Source organism: Lissotriton helveticus, chromosome 2_1 (genome assembly GCF_964261635.1).
Source record: "Lissotriton helveticus chromosome 2_1, aLisHel1.1, whole genome shotgun sequence".
NCBI lineage: Eukaryota > Metazoa > Chordata > Amphibia > Caudata > Salamandridae > Lissotriton > Lissotriton helveticus.
This window is the reverse complement of record NC_136059.1, coordinates 1,902,675,209-1,902,696,407: the sequence shown is the minus strand read 5'-3', so window position 1 is coordinate 1,902,696,407 and position 21,199 is coordinate 1,902,675,209. Positions and strand designations below refer to the sequence as shown.

Sequence of the window (21,199 nt, the reverse complement as noted above, 5' to 3'; positions counted from 1 at the left end):
TTGAAATGTAATCTACAAGAAATACATAAAAGCAAAGATGTCCCTCTTGCCTCCAACAAGTAGCCCTCCTGCCCGTATTGTTATTGTTGTGATTGTTAATTAGTATGTGTTCGTACACAGTGTGCCACTAGTTTGGAGTCTCATGGAGTTTTGCGATCCTTAGGTTGAGTGTGTCGCTTTCAATAGGATGTGAGTTTTTGGTGGGCATGAGACATCCACTTGCTTAGTATTGTCTCTTGTTACATATGCCCATTTCTCCAAATATGTATTGACCTGCATGGTCCAGATAATTCAGTCTGATTGGCCCAGTGCTGCTGAATAGGAAAATGAATTAACTATTAGATTAATATAGTAGTTTTATAATTTTTGAGATGCTAAACTGATTACGCAGTTGCCAGTATCACCAATATAGCAGAAAGTTATTTTAAATGTATGTATAAAACGTTGTACATGAATCAAACAGGGAATTAATGATCTAATATATATGTGTAGTGTCTTGGTATAGTAAATAAACTAGAAAGACACAGCATGTAGGTTCTTTGGATTTATTGTATGCCAAATGAGCCACCGCTCCTCTCACTTTGCCTGAGAGGTACCAACTGCCTCTCAGTAGAACCCGAACACCACAAGCCCCATGACAACATAAAAGGTTCTAGAAGATATGCTTCTAACAAGCATATCTAAATACAACAATATGCTTATAAACAAGTCAATGTTTCTATTGTTTTAGAAGTTGTATCTATGTGTTCATTTAAGACCAGTTAGGTAAAGATCAGCCAAACATTACTGCAGGCAGTCCTAGGAAAAAAAAAATAAGAAAAGTCTAACCTGATTCACTGCTTCGTGCTTAAGGAGCATAGGTATGATATCCTACTTCCATTTCTTTTAAGACAGTATTCTGTGATATGTGTGTATACTGAATGAGTAATAAACATATGCTTTTGACACCTGTCATTACGATGAAGCAGATGACAGAATTGCCTTTAATGAGAAGGAGATTCCCTGTTTTTCAGATATTTAATTTAACACACCCCATCATTTATGAATTATGGAGTTTCACTGCCAATGAGGCCTAGTAACACCAACAGTGGCAAATTCATTATCTTGTATAGTAGTGTGTTCAACGTTTCTATTACATTTTTTTCTTCCTGTTTCTTTTAATTATATGGAACTTCAGTCATTTAAATCAACTACTGTCATGTAGAATAGTAATTTGGAGAGACAAAATAAAACAATACAGAACATAAAAAAACGAAACAAAATGAAACACAGATACAATACAAAATAGAAATAACAATGTGAAAATTATTCAACGTAGCTTCCAGATACAATACAAAATAGAAAAAACAATGTGAAGATTATTCAACGTAGCTTCCAAGGAAGGCGGGTAACAAGTGCAGATCTTCTTATTACAGAATTGTTCATCTCACGCTCAGAAAAATCATTTGGAAAAACATTCCCATTTGAAACTATATCATGTACATTTGAAGAACTCCTATCTTGAGCATTATTTAAAACTGCATTTTTCAAACCTGAATTTGAAACCGTATCATGTACCTTTGAAGAACCCATATCTTGAGCACTATTTAAAGTTGCATTTTTCAAACCTGAAAGATTGGCATTTTCTCCTTTTCTCTGGTCAATTTTACCAACATTCCACCAGTGTCCTCCTTTGACCATAACAGCTCCACCACAAACTTTTTCAACACATACCGCCTCACCAAATGTGTTGCAACCTTTCTTAACAGATCTAGAATTTTTGATGCGAACCATATCACCAGGCGAAACATCAATTTCCTTTGCATATTTTTTAAAATTGTATCTAACAGCCATTTTATCCTGGGCTTCTCTCACACGTGTTTCTATAGCTATTTTATCTACAGTGTAAGACATTTTTTTAGAAACCGTTCTCAACAACCAAGCAGGGTAGAGTGTGGAAGTAGGTAACCTACCTTTGAGGGAAACAAACGGTGCGATTTTAGTAAGTGAATGTGGGGTTGTACGATAAAACCACAACATTGATCTTACTGCATTTTCAACATCAAAATTGTTGTTTTTAGCCCATTTAATGCATTCCACGATCACACAGTTCATTCTCTCAACCAGACCATTAGTTTGAGGATGTCCGACAGAACTCCTCAAATGTTTCACCCCTGATTCCGTCAAAAAAATGCTCATATCCTGATTAACAAATTGAACACCATTATCCGAAACTAAAGCTTCAGGAAACCCTTCCCTCATAAAAATTTCTCTAAGAAATAAAATGGCACTGTTGGCTGTACGATTCGCACAAAACTTTACTTCCGGCCACTTGCTGTGAAAATCCATTAAGACAAAAGCAAAACGAAGATGATGTGGAAGAAAATTGAAAGGTCCAACTAAATCTATACCCACTTTCAGCCACGGTTTTGAAGGAAAAGAGATAGGTTGAAGAGGAGGAGTGATGACTTTCAAACCCTTTTCTGCCCCACTGCAAACAACACACTCTTTGACTCTTTCATCTATATCTCTATCCATGGATGGCCACCAATAATGTAGTCTCAGTCTCTTCTTTGTCATAGTAAATCCAAGATGACCATCATGTGCACAATCTATCAATTTAATACGTAACTTGATGGGAGGAATACTCCTACCATCTCTCATGACAACACCATCTTCAACAGATAATTCTTCTGCAACCTTCCAAAAAGGTTGAATATTGAATGACACACTCCTCTCTTTAGGCCAACCACCCACAATGTATTCTTTGACTTTGATAAGAGTTGAATCCTCATTCACAGCTTCTTTCCACTCATTCTCACTGTATGCCACATTCTCAACAGCATCAATTACCGCTATGAAACAGTCTTCTTTATCCTCATCCACATCCAATGGTTCATCTTCTTTCAATGGAAGCCTGGAAAGCATATCTGCCGTAACATTCTCTTTTCCAGGAATATGCTCAGTTACAAAGTCATATTGCAAGAGTTTGGTAGTGAGGCGCGCGATACGAGGAGTAGCATACTTAAGTCGATCACCACCTAAAATATACACCAAAAGTTTGTGATCCGTCTGTATAACAAACTTTCTTCCCCAGATATATGTCCTGAATTTCTCACATGCCCAATAGCAGGCTAATAATTCCTTTTCAATGACCGAATAGTTAACTTCAGGATCTCTTAACACCCTAGAAGCATAACTAATAGTGACTTCTTTCTCGCCAGATTTTTGGGTAAGCACCACCCCCAACCCATAATTACTTGCATCTACAGTGATGGTACAACTTACGTTGGGATTATAAGCCTTTAAGGTTTTAGCATTGGTCATCTCAGACTTGACTAAATCAAATGTCTCCTGACAATTCTCATCCCACACAAAAGTGACATTGGATCTGAGCATGTTTGAAAGAGCCTTCATTTTGCTAGCATAATCAGGAATGAATCGTGAATAAAATTCACATAAGCCCAAGAACGAACGTAGCTCATCTTTATTCTTGGGAGAGGGACATTCCACTACAACTTTTATTAGGCCAGGTCTGGGACATACACCATCTCCTGAAACCAGGTGTCCTAAAAACTCAATTTCCCTCTTCCAAAACTCACACTTGTTCTTCTTGACTACAATCCCTTTCTCCTCAAAAATCTTAAGAACCAACTTGAGAGTGAAATCATTTTGCTGTAAATACTTATTAAAAGTCAGCACATCATCTTGAAAGATGACTACTCCCTTAACATCCTTAAGAACACACTGCATAACCCTTTGGAAAACCGAGGCTGCCGAACAAGCCCGAAAGGCATTCTGCAAAATTGAAATGTCCCAAAGGGTGAATTGAAGGCAGTGTAGTGTCTTGACTTATCATCCAATAGGATTTGGTGGTATGCTGAGGCTAAATCAATCTTCGAAAACCACTGAGCATCTCTCAATTCTTCAAGTAAGTCCCCTATTTTTGGAAGCGGATGAGCATCCACCCAAATTTCTTTATTAAGACACCTGAGATCAATACATAAGCGGATCTCACCATTCCTTTTTCGTGCGTCCACTAAGGGACTAAGCCACAAACTTGACTCCACAGGTTCAATAATTCAATTTTTCTCCAATCTCTCCAATTCTGCTTTGAGATCTGCTCTTAAACTAAAAGGAACTGACCTAACCTTGTGTTTCACTGGCATGGCATTACTTTTGACTTTGATCCTATGTTTAAACCCAGCAAATTTACCTAGAGAATCATAAAAAAAACTCCAGGAAACTCCTTCTCCAGACAACTCCTTCTCCAGACACAATGGATCAGGCATATCCTGTACCACTAAAACTTGTTCACTAGCTCCTGGTCTCAACACCATGCCAAAAAGCCCCTGATGGTACCAACCTAATATGCTCAGACCACGTACTGCTACATAAATTTGGCCATGTATTTTCCTTCACTTAAAATCCAAAACAACTTCTATGTAGCCTTCTAAATCAATTTTGCGTCCTTCATAGGAAACAGGTGCTCTATCCGGAGGGAACAATTTTCTGTTTTCCCAAGATTCCTTGAATAAGTCATAGGTAATCATAGTTATCCTAGCTCCTGAATCCACTAGAAGCTTTAAACAAATATCACCTACTAAAACATCCACATAAGGATCTACACACTCTGAAGGATCCCCAGTAACAACACCATCATCAGTAATGGTAATCATCATATCCTTGAAATTTTGAACAATATCATTTTCACAAACGTGTTACTCTTTCACAACACAATTAACATTTTCTGCTCTATTTATGTTTGATTGACAAACTTTCGCCAAGTGGCCTATTTTGCCACACTTGTGACATTTAGCATTTTTCCCTGGGCAAAACCTATTCTCTTTACCATGCGGAGTATATCCACACCTGTAGCATATGTTTGGTTTTCTAAAAATACATTTTTTATTTATCTTATCTTTTCTAGAATTACTACTTTTAGACGAAGGAGAGACTACAGCATTAATATTTTCCTTGTTAGAGGAACTTGCACTTAATTCTTTAACCGAAATCTGAGCTAGTCCAAGACTCTTTGCCACTTTTATAATCTCCTCAAGCGTAGGATTACCCATAGTGAGTAATTTTTGCTGTATGTGTTTGTCACTACAGTGTGCAATAAATTGATCTCTAACCAACTGATCACGGAATTCTCCAAATTGGCACTCGGCACACAATTTGCGTAAATCACTTAAGCACAAATCAACATTCTTACTTTGTAGTTGTGCTCTCTTAAAAAATGTGTGCCTCAGCACAACCAAACTTGGTTGAACATCAAACTTGATAACCAGTTTTTTTAACAGTTTCTTGATATTCATCAATTATTTCACCCTCATTCAAAACCAAATCAGGTAAATGTTTATACACTTGCCTTCCTTCAAATCCCAAACAATTTAAAAGAAGATATTTTTTTCTTTCAGCCCTATATCGTGACGCACCAATGGCACCGATATATGGCTCAAATGCGTCAAACCATTGTCCCCATTGTATTTGTGGCATACCAGGACTTTCCAGAAAAGGTGGAGGTTGATTTACAGACTGCATAATAATGGTTCACAACTATATAACTCACCAATGTGTAAAAGATAGTATAATTGTACTTTCCCAAATGTTACTCACACGTATACATATAAAAAGTATGTAAAAATAAATAAATCATATGAAGTTTCACACCTTTTACATATAAAGCAAAATATAGATGGATGAGAAATGAACAATACACAGACTATCACTTCAACCTTGACTTTGTTTTGTTTGCATCGGCAACTTAAATTAACATGTCAAAGGTAGAACCAGCAAAACCTACACACTTCATATGCAGGCACCTGTTATCTTTAGTCAAAGTGTAGAAGAACTGTGCTCGCCAACACTGTTACAAAAGTGACATACTGATATAGTCAAGCAAAAAAATCACATTAAAAAAAAAAAATCCCACAGCCTTACTACAAATAGGTTGAGATACAGGTTCACAATAAAATACTAAACTGCAGAGATCATCCTGGTTACTTCTTGGCAGTCCCCTTGATCCACAATCTGCGCCACGATTATCCGTAGTTTCCTTCCAACGTCGCTTTCACACCGCAATCTTTCTCACGAAACAGCACTGAAAAGAAAACTAGACGTGACCCTTGCGCGTCTGACGCACATGCATCCGACGCTGTCACAGAGCAAGGTCATTGATGACGCGCGTTACTCACGCGCCGAATCCCCTTGCGAGTTCTAAGACGTCATCATTTGCTTCTGCCGCTTGACGGTGGAGGATCTCGGCAACCAACGGATGCTGGTAGCAAACCGCTTGCGCCAGCGAGAATGCTCCCAAAGATCAGTTTGTTCTTCAGTCCTTGTCACCACTAGAAACGGCAAGACCCACCCACTGACCTCCTCACCTCTTAAAAGATATTTTCATTTGAATTTTCCGCCGCTGGGGAAATATTGAAACTTCCCTTACAGTTATATTCTCAGCCGCTGGAGGAGGTAGAATGAGGTCTCTTTTTTATAATATCCTTTTGCCCTGTATAAAGTTTCGCTTCACTTTTCAAACTTCTATTTTCCATAAATGATTCCTTCTTCTTTTTTACGAATTTATTTTCCAAAACTCGCTCTGTTGCAGCAGCTCGTTTCTTCTAGACACCTCGTAGGCAAAATTATGTAGTGTCTTGGTATAGTAAATAAACTAGAAAGACACAGCATGTAGGTTCTTTGGATTTATTGTATGCCAAACGAGCCACCGCTCCTCTCACTTCGCCTGAGAGGTACCAACTGCCTCTCAGTAGAACCCGAACACCACAAGCCCCATGACAACATAAAAGGTTCTAGAAGATATGCTTCTAACAAGCATATCTAAATACAACAATATGCTTATAAACAAGTCAATGTTTCTATTGTTTTAGAAGTTGTATCTATGTGTTCATTTAAGACCAGTTAGGTAAAGATCAGCCAAACATTACTGCAGGCAGTCCTAGGAAAAAAAAAATAAGAAAAGTCTAACCTGATTCACTGCTTCGTGCTTAAGGAGAATAGGTATGATATCCTACTTCCATTTCTTTTAAGACAGTATTCTGTGATATGTGTGTATACTGAATGAGTAATAAACATATGCTTTTGACACCTGTCATTACGATGAAGCAGATGACAGAATTGCCTTTAATGAGAAGGAGGTTCCCTGTTTTTCAGATATTTAATTTAACACACCCCATCATTTATGAATTATGGAGTTTCACTGCCAATGAGGCCTAGTAACACCAACAGTGGCAAATTCATTATCTTGTATAGTAGTGTGTTCAACGTTTCTATTACATTTTTTTCTTCCTGTTTCTTTTAATTATATGGAACTTCAGTCATTTAAATCAACTACTGTCATGTAGAATAGTAATTTGGAGAGAAATAGGATATAGAAACCTAAAATGGCTGTCCTCCTGCCATCAGTGGTTCAGTTGAATCTTTTTCTGGAGACCTGTTGATGTTGCCAGGGTGCTCTTGGTTCATTGTGAAATGTAGGTATGCTCTATTCAGTCTTCAATGTTGAATGTATTTAGTTTTCAATTGTAATATGCCTTTTTAACTGAGTCCAAATGGATTGATGAAGCAGAAATACTAAATGCCAATAACACCTTGAATAGTGTATTTAACAGATTGTGATCCTAAACCTTTTTTGAAATATGCATTTCTATTCTTAATATAGCCAGCCTTCTATTATCTTCATTGATGAGCTGGATGCTTTATGTCCGAAGAGAGAAGGAGCCCAAAACGAAGTGGAAAAAAGAGTTGTAGCTTCCCTGTTGACGCTAATGGATGGCATTGGCTCGGTAAGTGGATTGTGTGATCATATAACTAGTAGAGAATGGAAAAAGACTCTGCACCAATGCCGTAAGAATGTAGAAAATTGTGCAAATTTTCTAATTGATCAAGCTTCTTTGTAATCTTTTACTATATGATCTGTTAGGGCTGGTTGAACTACAAGTCAGGTCAAAGATCTCCTGTGCAGTGCAGTAACTTGTGACATAATGGGAGTAAATGTTTTAGGTCGAGCCTTTCAGGCGGTTGAAGCTGTCTGGTTGTGAAAGACATATTGTGGGCTTATCAAGAACATACAGGACTTGGAGCCCACCCGCTGCTTACCACTGATTGTCTTTCCTGTCACTCTCATTTGGCTACTTGTTATTTTATGTCTTTTTTGTCAATCTTGTGTTTGTCCCCCCCTCCATAGGAGTATTGCTTCATTACCATATTTTGGTTGGGTTCTAGGCTTATTCTGCTTACCACTGATTGCCTCTCCTTTCACTCTCATTTGGCTACTTCTTATTTTATGTATTTTTTGTCAATCTTGTGTTTGCCCCTCCCCTCCATAGGAGTATTGCTTCATTAACCATATGTTCGAGGCATGTGGGCTGCTAAATTCATATCTGATGCATAGATCGCCGCCTAGTGTTGGGTCCGGATGATTGCACATTGTTGTCCTGGAAGAGTCTTCGAAGTATCACGAGATAGGTGGCTCCTCCCCTGGACTACAGTGCGCATGGGCATCGACTCCATCCCCAGATTGTTTTTTTCCGCCATTGGGTTCGGATGTGGTTTCGACGTCTCCGTGTCGGAACCGATAAACTATCATCTTAAGGCCAAAAGGCCTTCGTTACCTACGTCGGTATTGTTTGCGTACGGTCTCGAGCGTCGCCCGGCTCTCTAAGCCGGATATCTCCGGAGTCGACTAACTCCTCGGACATCGAGGCCTTTTCGTCGCAGCAAGATTCGACGAACTTAACATGGTGCGGAGCCCGTTCAAGTTCTGCCCCGTCTGTGGATCCAAATATCCACACATCGATGTGCATCCGGTCTGTAATAAGTGCCTTTCGCCGGACCACAACGAAGAAAACTGCATGGCCTGCTCAAAGTTCAGGTCCAAGAAGACGCTCAAGCTTCGCCGCGCGGTGCGCCTTGAGGCCCAGCGAGCGACCCCGGCACCCGACAACATCTTCGGCGACCCCGACGCGGAAGGCGATAGCCATCATCTCCAGATTTCGCCACCGTCAACGGAGGTCCTGGCCGATCCAGAGGAATACGTCGGAGGACAGGCCCCAGACCTTGAATACTTCGAGGAGGTAGGGGACGACGAAGAAGTTTATGGGGCCGTGGAAGATAGCTCAGAGGAAGAGCTATGCCCCGAGGTCTACGTTGTTGAGGCTTAGGTCACGGGATCGCCACACGGCCTTACCCACGACCATGCACCGCTCACCCCGGCCCCGCCTTCTGGCCCGGCCACGGACACTCAAGCGGAGCCGCAATTGCCCGTTTCGAAACCGAAACCGAAACTTTCGGATCCTACGGGACACAAGATGGCCGACGTTCAGTCGAAATCGAAACCGAAACCTACGGACTCGACAAAACCTAAAATGCCCGACGTCCAACAAAAATTAACAAAGCCTGCTCCTTCATCGACTCCGTCGGCCTCCGCCACACAAAAGTCGAAGAAGGCTGTTGAGTCGACAACGCCGCAGAAGGTACACAAAGAAACCTCCTCCAAGAAGGCCGTCCACCAGCCGTCGACCTCGGTTGCTCCGGCGCGGACACCTAAACCTCTTGAGACGCCTTCGGGCGCTGCTACGGCGCCGTCCGGTAAACGCACGGCCGACCCAAAGTCGACTAAAAGCCACGAACCAAAGGCCGCTAGCTCAACGCATCGGCACAAGGATGCGGGATCTGCAGCATCGGCGCCAAAGCCTTCAACAGAGCCCCAAAGCATTGTGGCCGAAGACACACAACACCGACGACTCAGAAGATCGGCCGTCGGTTCCGAAACCCTCTGCCTCCTTTACGAAGCAGGTTACTGACTCCCGTAAGCGTATAAAGGAAAAGGCATTATCGTCCACGGCTTCCACGCCATCGGCTCCAAAGTCAGTGGACACACCTCAGAAGTCCTCAAGCAAGCTTCTTTACACTCTGCCACCAAAAGTGGCCCCAAAGGCCTTCGCAACCACGTCGGTGCCAAAACCATCGGATCCATCAACGCCAAAAGGCCTCTCGGATACATATCTTGCTTCTGAAGAGCAATCTGCGCATTGTATCGATGCCCACACAGGAAAATTGACCCTTTATAAAAGGAAAATCACTTCCCAGCCACTGGAATCGTATGTTATTCCACTAAAGAAGAAGAGGCCGGCACAAGACGTCCCTTTACTTGTAGAGCCTATTCTGCCTCCACCGAGAAGGAGTCCATCGCCTTCCCCCAACCAATCAGGTGGGGATGATGACGAACAGCAGGACCAATACAATTTCCCAGTGGACAATGACCCTGATGTTCAGCAGGACTCATATGGCGACGCTGGGGACCAAAGTGGGCATCAGGTGGTACATGATCCACAAGGTTTTGGGCCACGTACATCTCCAACAGAGGATTCTGCTGCATTTAATGCTTTACTCGAACGGGCAGCAGCAAATCATAATGTGGACATGCATGCTGACCCGGTAGAAGAAGACTTTTTATTTGACACTTTCTCCGTCTCGGAGAGAACAGTTAAAATACTTCCTATGCTTAAAGGTGTCCTTAAACATGCCCCAGAGATCTTTAAGGAACCTACCAGGCCAAGGGTGGTAAACCCACGTATCGAGAAAAAATACAGGCCAGCACCTGGAGATCCTGCATATATTCGAGGACAGTTGCCCCTGGACTCGTTGGTGGTCGCAAATGCCCGCAAAAGGGCAAACTCCCAAACAAAGGGTGAAGCTCCTCCCCCAGACAAGGAGTCGAAAGTGCTTGAGGCATCAGGCAAGAGGGTGGCAGCGCAGGCTGCCAATGTATGGCGTATCGCAAACACGCATGCACTATTGGCACGATACGATAGGGCGCATTACGACACCCTAGAACAGCTCCTTCAACACCTACCTGATGAGTTTAAAGAAGCAGCCGAGACACTCATACAAGAGGGAAAGCTTATCTCCAACGCTGCAATAAAGTGTGCACTTGATGTGGCAGATACAGCGGCTCGGGGGATTAACACTAGCGTCATGTTGAGGCGACAAGCTTGGCTTCGTATATCTGGGTTTAAGCCTGACATCCAAACTAGAATCCTCAACCAGCCTGTCAATCCTGACTCCCTGTTTGGTCCAAATGTAGACACCACCCTTGAAAAAATTAAAAAGGACAACGAGACTGCTAAGTCCATGGGGGCGCTTTAGTCTCAACAATTCAGGGGAAACACTTTTCGTCGCTCAGGAGCACGCGGTGTTACCAGAGGACAATTGGGCCAACAAACACAATATGCGAGGGGTGGTGCGCAATCCTCGTACCCCAAGCAGGGTAGAGGGGGTTACAGAGGCAACAGTGCCAAGGGCAGAGGCAGAGGAAACAACAACTCCCGCTCCTCTCCTGCCAACAAACAGTGACTCTCTGTCACTGCCCCCCGACCATACCACTCCGGTCGGGGGGAGACTCCAGCAGTTCCTGCCAGTCTGGACGTCCATCACCACGGACAGGTGGGTGAGAAAACTTATTCAGTATGGTTACTGTTTGGAGTTGATATCCACTCCTCCCAACATTCCCCCAAGACACCGTCCTATGTCGGCAGAGCACTTGCACTTATTGCAGCAGGAAGTACTGGTGATGCTGCAAAAAGGCGCAATCGAGCTCGTACCGATAGAGGAGGAAGGCACAGGGGTCTATTCCCTGTACTTCCTCATCCCAAAGAAGGACGGATCCCTCAGACCTATTCTGGATCTACGCCCCCTCAACATGTACATACTGTCAGAACACTTCCACATGCTGACACTGCAACAAATCCTTCCCCTGCTCAATCAAGGGGACTTCCTGGCAACCTTGGACCTCAAGGATGCTTATTTCCACATACCACTACACCCATCCCACAGAAAATACCTCAGGTTTACCATTCTAAACAGGCACTATCAGTTCAAAGTCCTGCCCTTCGGGGTAACTACTGCCCCCAGAGTGTTTACAAAGTGTCTGGCGACAGTGGCGGCGCACCTCAGGAGACAGAACATACATGTCTACCCGTACCTAGACGACTGGCTTGTTCAAGCAAAGTCGGAACAACAGTGCGCCGCGGACATGTCCCACACTATTCAGCTCCTTCACAGCCTGGGGTTCTCGCTAAACTACCCGAAGTCGCACCTTCAACCAGCCCATGTGCGGCAGTATCTGGGCGCGACTATACACACCCTGACTGCTATGGCTCAGCCAAACCCAGTCAGAATCCACAGCATTCAAGCGCTGTGCCAAAAATTCAGACCACAACACTCCCTCCCAGCGAGAGTGTTCATGCAGTTGATAGGCATGATGATGCCTCCTGCATCTTCATAGTCCCGCACGCGAGGTTGCACATGCGCCCGCTCCAAGAATGCTTGACAAATCAGTGGACACAGGCTCAGGGACAGCTAACAGACCTAGTGTTGGTGACCGGTCGGGCATACAACTCTCTGCATTGGTGGAATCCACACAACCTTTGCAAGGGCCGACCGTTCCAAGAGCCAGTGCCACAGATAATCCTAACAACGGACGCATCTCTCCAAGGGTGGGGAGCCCATGTGCTCCACTACACTGTGCAGGGACTGTGGTCCACCCAGCAGCAGAAGTTGCACATCAACTACCTAGAATTGATGGCAATCTTCATGGCGCTCGAGTCCTTCAAAGTACATCTGTGCAACAAAGTCGTGTTGATCCGGATGGACAACATGACAGCCATGTACTACATCCCGAAGCAGGGAGGTACTCACTCTCCACAGCTGTCTCATCTGGCTCAGAGCATGTGGAAGTGGGCCATTCAAAGGAACATCTTCCTCATGGCAGAACACCTCCCGGGCAAGGACAATCAGATGGCGGATCTGCTCAGCAGGTACAGCCATCAAATGCACGAGTGGGAGTTACACCCATCAGTACTCCACCCGTACTTCCAGCAATGGGGTCATCCAGAGATAGACCTGTTTGCCACAAGGGAAAACGCAAAATGCCAAAGCTTTGCCGCCAGGTTCCCTCACCCAGAATCGCAAGGGAATGCGATATGGATGAACTGGTCAGGCAAATTTGCGTACGCTTTTTCCCCAGCGCCTCTCATTCCGCTGGTGGCAAGAAAGCTAAAGCAACACTCGATGACTCTCATCCTGGTTGCTCCAACATGGGCACGCCAACCATGGTACACCACGTTTCTAGAACTTTCCGTGGTACCGAATCAAAGGCTGCATCTTACATCCCGGCTCTTGACGCAGAACCATGGCGACATTCAGCACCCAGATCCGCAACAGCTCAATCTGGCGATCTGGCTCCTGAAGTCTTAGAATTTGGCTACCTCAACCTGCCTCCGGAATGCATGGACATCATCCGGGAGGCACGTAAGCCCACTACCCGAGCTTGCTATGCAGCTAAATGGAAGCGGTTTGTCATGTACTGTGCAGACAACAAGATCAACCCGCTAGATGCATCCATTCCTAACATCATCTGCTATTTGTTACATCTTTACAAATGCAATCTGGAGTACGCTTCCATTCGGATACACTTATCCGCCATAGCGGCTTATCTCCAGAATAGGCAGCATCTCTCTGTTTTCAGGGTGCCCGCCATTAAAGCCTTCCTAGAGGGACTGAAACGAGTCATTCCTCCAAGAACCCCACCAGCTCCAGTGTGGAACCTCAATGTGGTCCTCACTAGGCTGATGGGTCCACCTTTCGAGCCACTGCACCCCTGCGAAATTCAATTTCTAACATGGAAAGTGGCTTTTCTCATTGCTATTACATCGCTCAGACGTGTTAGTGAGCTGCAAGCACTCACAATCCAAGAACCATTCATCCAAATACATTCAAACAGGGTGGTGCTCCGCACTAACCCCAAATTCCTTCCTAAAGTGGTGTCACAGTTTCATCTCAACCAAACTATTGACCTGCCTGCATTCTTCCAAAACCCACAAACAGTAGCAGAAAGAATGCTTCATACATTAGACGTTAGAAGGGCGCTAATGTACTACATTGACAGAACACAACACTTTAGAAAGACACAACAACTTTTTGTTGCCTTCTCAGCACAGCACAAAGGCAACCCCATTTCCAAAGCAGGAATAGCCAGATGGATTGTTAAGTGCATTCAAATCTGTTATCAAAAGGCTAAACGCACTTTGACAATACCCCCAAGGGCGCACTCCACACGCAAATTGGGGGCCTCCATGGCTTTCCTTGGGAACATTCCCTTAGAGGATATTTGTAGAGCATCCACATGGTCTACACCACACACATTTACCAAACATTACTGTGTGGATGTGCATTCAAAACAGCAAGCAGCTGTAGGACAGGCTGTTCTCAAGACACTTTTTCAAGTTTCTGCAGCTGGCACGGGCAACCGCCGTTAATGGAGGGACTGCTATGTATTCTATGCATCAGATATGAATTTAGCAGCCCACATGCCTCGAACTGAATATGCTACTTACCAGTATGCATCTGTTCTTGGCATGTAGGGCTGCTAACATTCATATCGCCCGCCCTCCTCCCCGGTGTCCGTAGCGGCTGCAGATACTCTCTCTCTAGATTCATCATTAGCATGGACATCCTTTACACTGTTTCACTCCATCTCTGCCACAATGGCTAAAAACAATCTGGGGATGGAGTCGATGCCCATGCGCACTGTAGTCCAGGGGAGGAGCCACCTATCTCGTGATACTTCGAAGACTCTTCCAGGACAACAATGTGCAATCATCCGGACCCAACACTAGGCGGCGATCTATGCATCAGATATGAATGTTAGCAGCCCTACATGCCAAGAACAGATGCATACTGGTAAGTAGCATATTCACTTTGGTTGGCGTCTATGCTTATTCTGCTTTTAGTGAGCTACATTATTTCTGTCTAGACACTTCATGTGCTTTTTTCCACATCTTGCTGACTCTTACCATGTGCTACTCTCCTCCACCCGCACTCATGTTAGTACCTGTTGCCCATGTGCTTCTCAGTCCTTGCCCTCCACGTTGCTCTTTGTATTGTGATCTGTCCTTCTTGTTGTTTCTTCCACACCTGCCCGCTGTTTTGATGCTCCCCACCCTCTGTACCGCTTCACTCCTTGCCAGTTCCCAACTCACTTTCACAGCCTGCTCATCAATTATTTATTTTTTTAATTTATTTTTTAAGTGCTTTCACACTATGCTTCAAAACAGCATTTTCTTGCTACTGTTTTTGAATATATCGATCTGGCATGGCTAAAAAACATTACCAAGTCAATAGGTTTTATAGGCAACGTCTATTTGCTCGGCCAGTACTACTTTTTGGATAGTTTTCAAATAAGACAACGTTATTGACTCCCCCAAGCAATGTTATGTCTGGTTGTGAAAACACATTACAGAGCGCCTGTCCGGTCTTTTTGGCATCTATTTTAATGTTGCCAGAGCCACTGCCAGCAGGATCAGCAGGGAATTGTTTTCCTTGAATCAGTTCTGTGTTGAAGCTTCTGATGATATTTTTGGGTGAAGGTGTCTTGTGGTACTGTTGGACCCCAAAGAACAGTTTAAAGCTTCTAAGCTACCTACACACATTGGACAAATGTTTACATGTAATTTACAGTTCACTTGAAACATATGTTCCAGTTTCTGTAAGAATGATAATGTAATAACGTGATTGGTCTTTGTTGTTAGCTGTGGGAGGATTGGTGCGCAAAAAACACAGGCTTAACCAGGGATACTTTGTTTATGATCCCAAGTTTGCTCAAGTTCCTCTTTTTTCTCTGAAACTGCTTTTTGAGACACTAATTTTTGCTTCAATCACATGGATACATTGTTGTGCCGCTTACACTTATCAGCATGATACAGTTAAAGCACCAGGGAGTTGGAAGAACCCATTGGCAATTAAGGCTACCCCCTGATGATGGTAAAATCAGGCAGGTATTGTTTGTTTGAGGCTTCCAACCACCTCACTCGTCCAATCACACCGTTAGTTAACTCCTCTAAAATTTAGGGTGTTCCGCTGTTTCTTTTTTACTTCTATTAAACTCCTGTTTCATGTACCAGCATTACTTACCCTAAATAAGTAATTTATGAACTATCATGTTTCCTCTGTCTGTTTATTGAACTTTCAATCCTCGAAACTGTATGCATGCTTTCTTTCATATGTTGAACCCCCTGCCAGATCCCTTTGCAGCCTTCTCTTTGTTTGTTTTTTTAGGCTTGGTTGTAATGAATGTCATTATCATAGCATTAAAGCGATAAATATTAAAAAGAAATGTGGTACACCAAAAGGAATTGCTGGTTTTGTGATTGGTTGAACAAAATAAATATTTAGGGCTGGGTTTGGCTTGGAAGCAGTGAAAATGGCAGAAAACTAAAGGAGCTACTGCATAGGACAAACTTGCTGTGATAAATCCTCCGCTATCCTTGCTTCATAGAGTTCCTGAGATTAGGACGTCGACTGCATGTTGTCCACTAAGTCTTCTGTTGAAGTCTTAAGAGCCTTAATTTCTTGGTCTCAATCTCTGCGCCGTCCCAAAGCACAGGAGATTGCATTGCCTTCTATCGTAAACTTTCATAACTTCTCAAAATGTTTGGGACGAGGAAACAGAGTGTATGTTCAAATGGAGAATTTTCCTCAGTATCTTCCCGTAGCCTGTCGGCAAACTGACCATCTAGCAGCCACCAGGGACTTTGAGGCAATTGCCCCTGCACACCACCCGGGGTCCTCTAAAAGTAATTGTCATTGGGGAGAGGTCCGACAGTCCCCTAGGTAGTTTTCGACAACCATAAATCTCCTTCAGATTCCCCATTGGGACAAAAATATAGTCCAGCCTAGAATAAGAATGGTGATCCCCAAAGTAGAAAGTAAAGACAATGTCTTGAGTTGTGCATGCCCTCCAGACGTTGCTCAGCCTGAGCACAGCTTTTGGATCCGATGGCCAGACGTCTCCCTTCTCTCCAGCCAATGCACTGCCATGCTGCAGCAGCTCATCAGCCTGCTGTCGCCATCCTCCCCCCAACTTCCCCTCATGGGCCCTGAGGGCGGTGGGTACTCAAGAGGCAGGGCGACCATTCCAGGCTGCCACACTGAATCTCTTCGCTGCAGCTCTATGTGGTATAGGCCCTCCTCTCAGTCAGCTGATACTCTGCCGCTCCAGTGCCACCCGTTGTCACCGTAGCCACCACAAGGATCACTGCTCGTCCCCTTACCCCCATGTCCAGTGAGGCTGACTCACCGCACATCCTGGTAGAGGGAAGGAGGCATCTTAGCCATATTTCACCTCCTTCATCTGAGGGGCACAGGCTGCCTTCATTGTCCTTGAAGCACAGGCCACAACACTGTTTCAGGGTTCCACCTCTCTACGACCTTTGTGCACTCCCAGGCCTCAAACATATTTGAATCAATTCTATATCTCAAGTGAAAGGTTGTGAGAAGCTGGGTTTCTCTTGCAGTAACTCCCCACTTCTTGCTTTACTACTGATGCACTTTTCTCTTGGCCCCTGCCAATCAGGTACCCAGGGCCTATGCTCTTTCCCCAAAACTGTACTTTGTACCCCCAATTGGCACCTCTCTGGCCACATGTCAGTCCATTGTAAAAGGTACCATGGGTATCAAGGGCACTGTAGCCAGGAAAGGCTTCTAAGGCCTGCAGCACTTATTGTGCCACCCTTAGAGGCCCTGTACCTTTACACACACACACCCTGCCATTGCAGGGGGCGTGTTGTGGAGCAAAACAAAGTGAAGAGTCGACATGGCACACATCCTGTGTGCCATGCCTACAACCCACTGCCCTGGCATAGATCAGTCACCACTCTAGCTGGGTGCGTGCACTATACTAGTGGTGAGGGTACAGGTGCATGACCCCTGTACCTCTACAGTATCGAAGTCAATTCTTGGACATTGTAAGTGCAGTGCTGCCATTAGGAGTATATGGTGCTGGGAGTTTGTCTTTACGAACTCCACAGTACCATAATGGCTGTACTGAAAACTGAGAAGTTTGGTATCAAACGTCTCAGCACATTTAACCCACACCGATGCCAGTGTGGGATTTAATAACAAAATGCACTCTGAGGGCATCTTAGAGATGCCCCCTGAAAAACGACCCGCCTCTGGTGGGTTCCCTGACTGGTACACACCAGCCTGCTACCACAAGACATGTTTCTGGACCCCTGGGGTAGAAGCCATTGCTCCCCAAGCCCAGAAACAAAGCCTTTCCTGGGAAGAGGTGGTGACACCTCCCCCAGTCCAGGAAGAGCCATCTGTGGCAGAGGAGCGTCAGAGGCCTGGCAGTCTTTGTAATACGACCCCCAGCCTCTCCTGCTATCAGGAGTAGGCCCCCTTTCTGTCTCTCCTCCTTTTCGGCTGGAAGACAGGCGGGAAAAATTAGCCAGTCCAGAAGGTGCGACCATCTCTGCCAACTCCACCCCTCAGGTGGAGGAGGTGAGGTGTAGCCCACTCTTCAGGGCCCGCCATCTTGCAGATGGCAAACACTCCCCAATCAGGATTAGGGATTGTGTTCACTCCCCCACGTGGGGTGAGCACACCAAGGGTGTAGTCACCCTAGGGTCAGTAGCCATTGGCTACTGACCTCGAGACCCCTAAAATGCCCCCTAAACACAGTATTTAGGGGGCAACCCTGTAGCAAAAACTCAGACAAGAAACCAGAAGAAGAAGGACCGAACAGCCGTGCTGAAGCTAACAAGAGGAGGGCGCCTACTGACTTGTCCCCAGCCCTACCAGCCTGTCCCCACCTCGAACCTGCTCCGGCGAAATCCTGGTGTGTCCTGCAGCCAGCAACATTGAGAAACCCGGAGGACCTGCCTGCCTTTGATCCCAAAGACTTTGTCTCCCATGAACACTGGATTTGTTCACCAACAGACTCCAGCTCTGCAAGGATCCGCGAGTCTGCACCCGACGCCCACGGCCTGAGTTTGAGTGGCCCAACACCAAGAGGCGGCCTCCCCAGCGATCCTGAATGGAGATCCGGTGATCCCTGACCTGCCTCAAGCCGACGCCTGCAGTCAAAATCCGGAAGGTCCCCCCAACCGTGACCAGGAGCTGGTAAGAAGATCCGACCCTAAAAGGCACCCCTGCACCCGATGCCCCACGGCCTTGGGTGACCCAACCAACAGTGCCTAACCAACCCCCAGCATCCCAACTTACCTGTCCAAGTGGTGGTCGCACCCAGAAGACCTTTGTCCCCGAGCCTGCAGTGTGTTTGCAAACCGGAGACTCCCCTTGAAAGCTACAAGGCTCCCGACGCCAAAACTGCACTCTGCTCCCGGCCGCCCCAGTGCCGCTGAGGGTGCACCTTTAGTGCTGGCTTGAATCCCCATTTGCCCTGAGCTTAAATCCAGGAGCTTTGCTCCCACAACCCTGTGGCCTGCTCGTCAGCAGTCACCAACCAGAGGTCTCCTATCCCTCAATGGATAACATTGGCCTCAGCACTCTGCACCTTTTGCCCTAGTGCGGCTGAGGGTGTAACAAGAGTGCATCCTTGACACTGGCTAGTGACTGTGAACATTGTCCCCTCTGCTTTCAGGTCCTCTTCTTCACCAATCCACCCCTGAGTCTAACCCCAGAATACCAACTCTTACCTTTGAACCGATAACCCTAATTTCCTCGGTAGGGTAACTTTGACTGTTTTTCTGTGAAAAGTTTCTAGGTGTGGAGTTGGAAAATCTAAGAAATCCTTTTAAAACTCTACAAAATAACAAAAATGCTTTTACTCACCGGTTTACTGGAAATGTCCTAGTTCAGAACCCAGGTATACTGCACTGTGTAAGAAAAGTAATCTGCAAACTAATCTACTGGTCATTTTACTAAAAAGCCTATACAAAGTATATGCACTGTATTTCCAAAGCATTGCATTTTCAGTAACAGTACTGTAATCAAAACAAAGTGTATATACAATTGCAATCCAAACTGTGTTACAACTGCATTACCACTGTAAAGTATTTATTGCTTACCTGTGGCAGACTTGCTTAGTTCTAGAAAATAAAAGAACTAAAAGAATATTTTCATACAAAAACAATTGGTCTGAATTTCAGTCTTTAAGTGTGTGAAATAATTTGCTGACTGAGTGTGTACAACAAATGCTTACCACTGTCCTCAGATAAAGCCTTTCTGCTTGACACTACCACAAATAAGAGTGTAAGGTGCTATCTACTTTTACCTCTGCCTACCTTTGAGGTTCAACTGGACTATGTGCATACTACCTCACTTTGGTATAGTATATACAGAGCCAGCTTCCTACAAAGGTACTTTGTGGTTGGGGTTGACGGGCAATTTTACATGGGCAGCACAACACGGGCTTTAGGTTGAGAGTAGTTGGGTCTGGTATTGGTTGTGCGTTAATTACAAGTACGTTCACACTTATTTTTCTACAGGCTGGACATTTATTTGGATGATATGGTTCTGGAATTAAGTTTTCGTTATATACCAGATAGGTCCCAAAGACAGAACACACTTAAGATTATGACTTAGAACTTGAAACCGTTGTAAAACTTAAAAGAAGGATAGTATTCCAGTTCCCTATTAGGTTCAAGCCTGGTGTAGTGTAATTTCATGAAAAACACCATGTGGCCGTAATTGTAGGTTTGTGGGCAGGGCATATAGAATCTTTAGCCCATTCAACGTTCCCCATTGGATTACTGAGAGTGGCGATCTTTTCAGGAAAACACTGCCATTTAATTTAGAAAAGACGTGGTCAGATGCACTGGGACGTTATACACTTGCGGTATAGGCTTGAGAGGCTGCAACTTAGTGGGATCATTTCTCTACATACTTTAGGAATGTCCCTAGATTTGGACATTGTGGAAGAAAGTTATCTCTGATACATTGAAGCATCTTTAGAACTGCTTGTGAAACCGACCCAGTTGGGAATCTGGGAAAATCTGATGTTCCCAAATATAATATGTTCTTCTGTAATAACTGCCTGGTAGTTGTGAGTTGATACATCGCTCAGTGCTGGGTAAGCCTTCTCCCCTCAAACTTTGAAAGTTGGTGCTAAAATGTGTGCCCCAAGAAAATAGACACAATTTGTATCCTTAGAGTGAACATCCTGGTTTTCAATAATGAGAGAGTCCCTCAGCTCAAACGCACCTATTTCTATTCAATGTGCAATATGCTGTAATTGGTGACAAATATTCTGGATTGCTTTTCTATTCAGGTTCATGCTATGTCTTATAATGGCCTTTCTTCTATATGGTGATGATTCATGCTCAATAATGTAAGAACTACTCTTTCAAAAGGTTTGTGTATATATGTAAAGCCCGAGTTTATTGGTTTGTTGTAT

At 44.5% G+C, this 21,199-nt stretch overlaps 1 protein-coding gene across 1 annotated transcript in view; it reads left to right on the top strand.

Annotated features, from left to right (window-relative positions):
• The window catches only part of AFG2A (AAA ATPase AFG2A), a 1,761,034-nt gene that overhangs the window by 188,702 nt on the left and 1,551,133 nt on the right, over positions 1 to 21,199 (top strand). Inside the window, exon 8 of the mRNA XM_078676815.1 lies at positions 7,661 to 7,784. Coding sequence (XP_078532941.1) covers positions 7,661 to 7,784 — 124 coding nt within the window. The remainder of the gene's footprint in view (positions 1 to 7,660; positions 7,785 to 21,199) is intronic.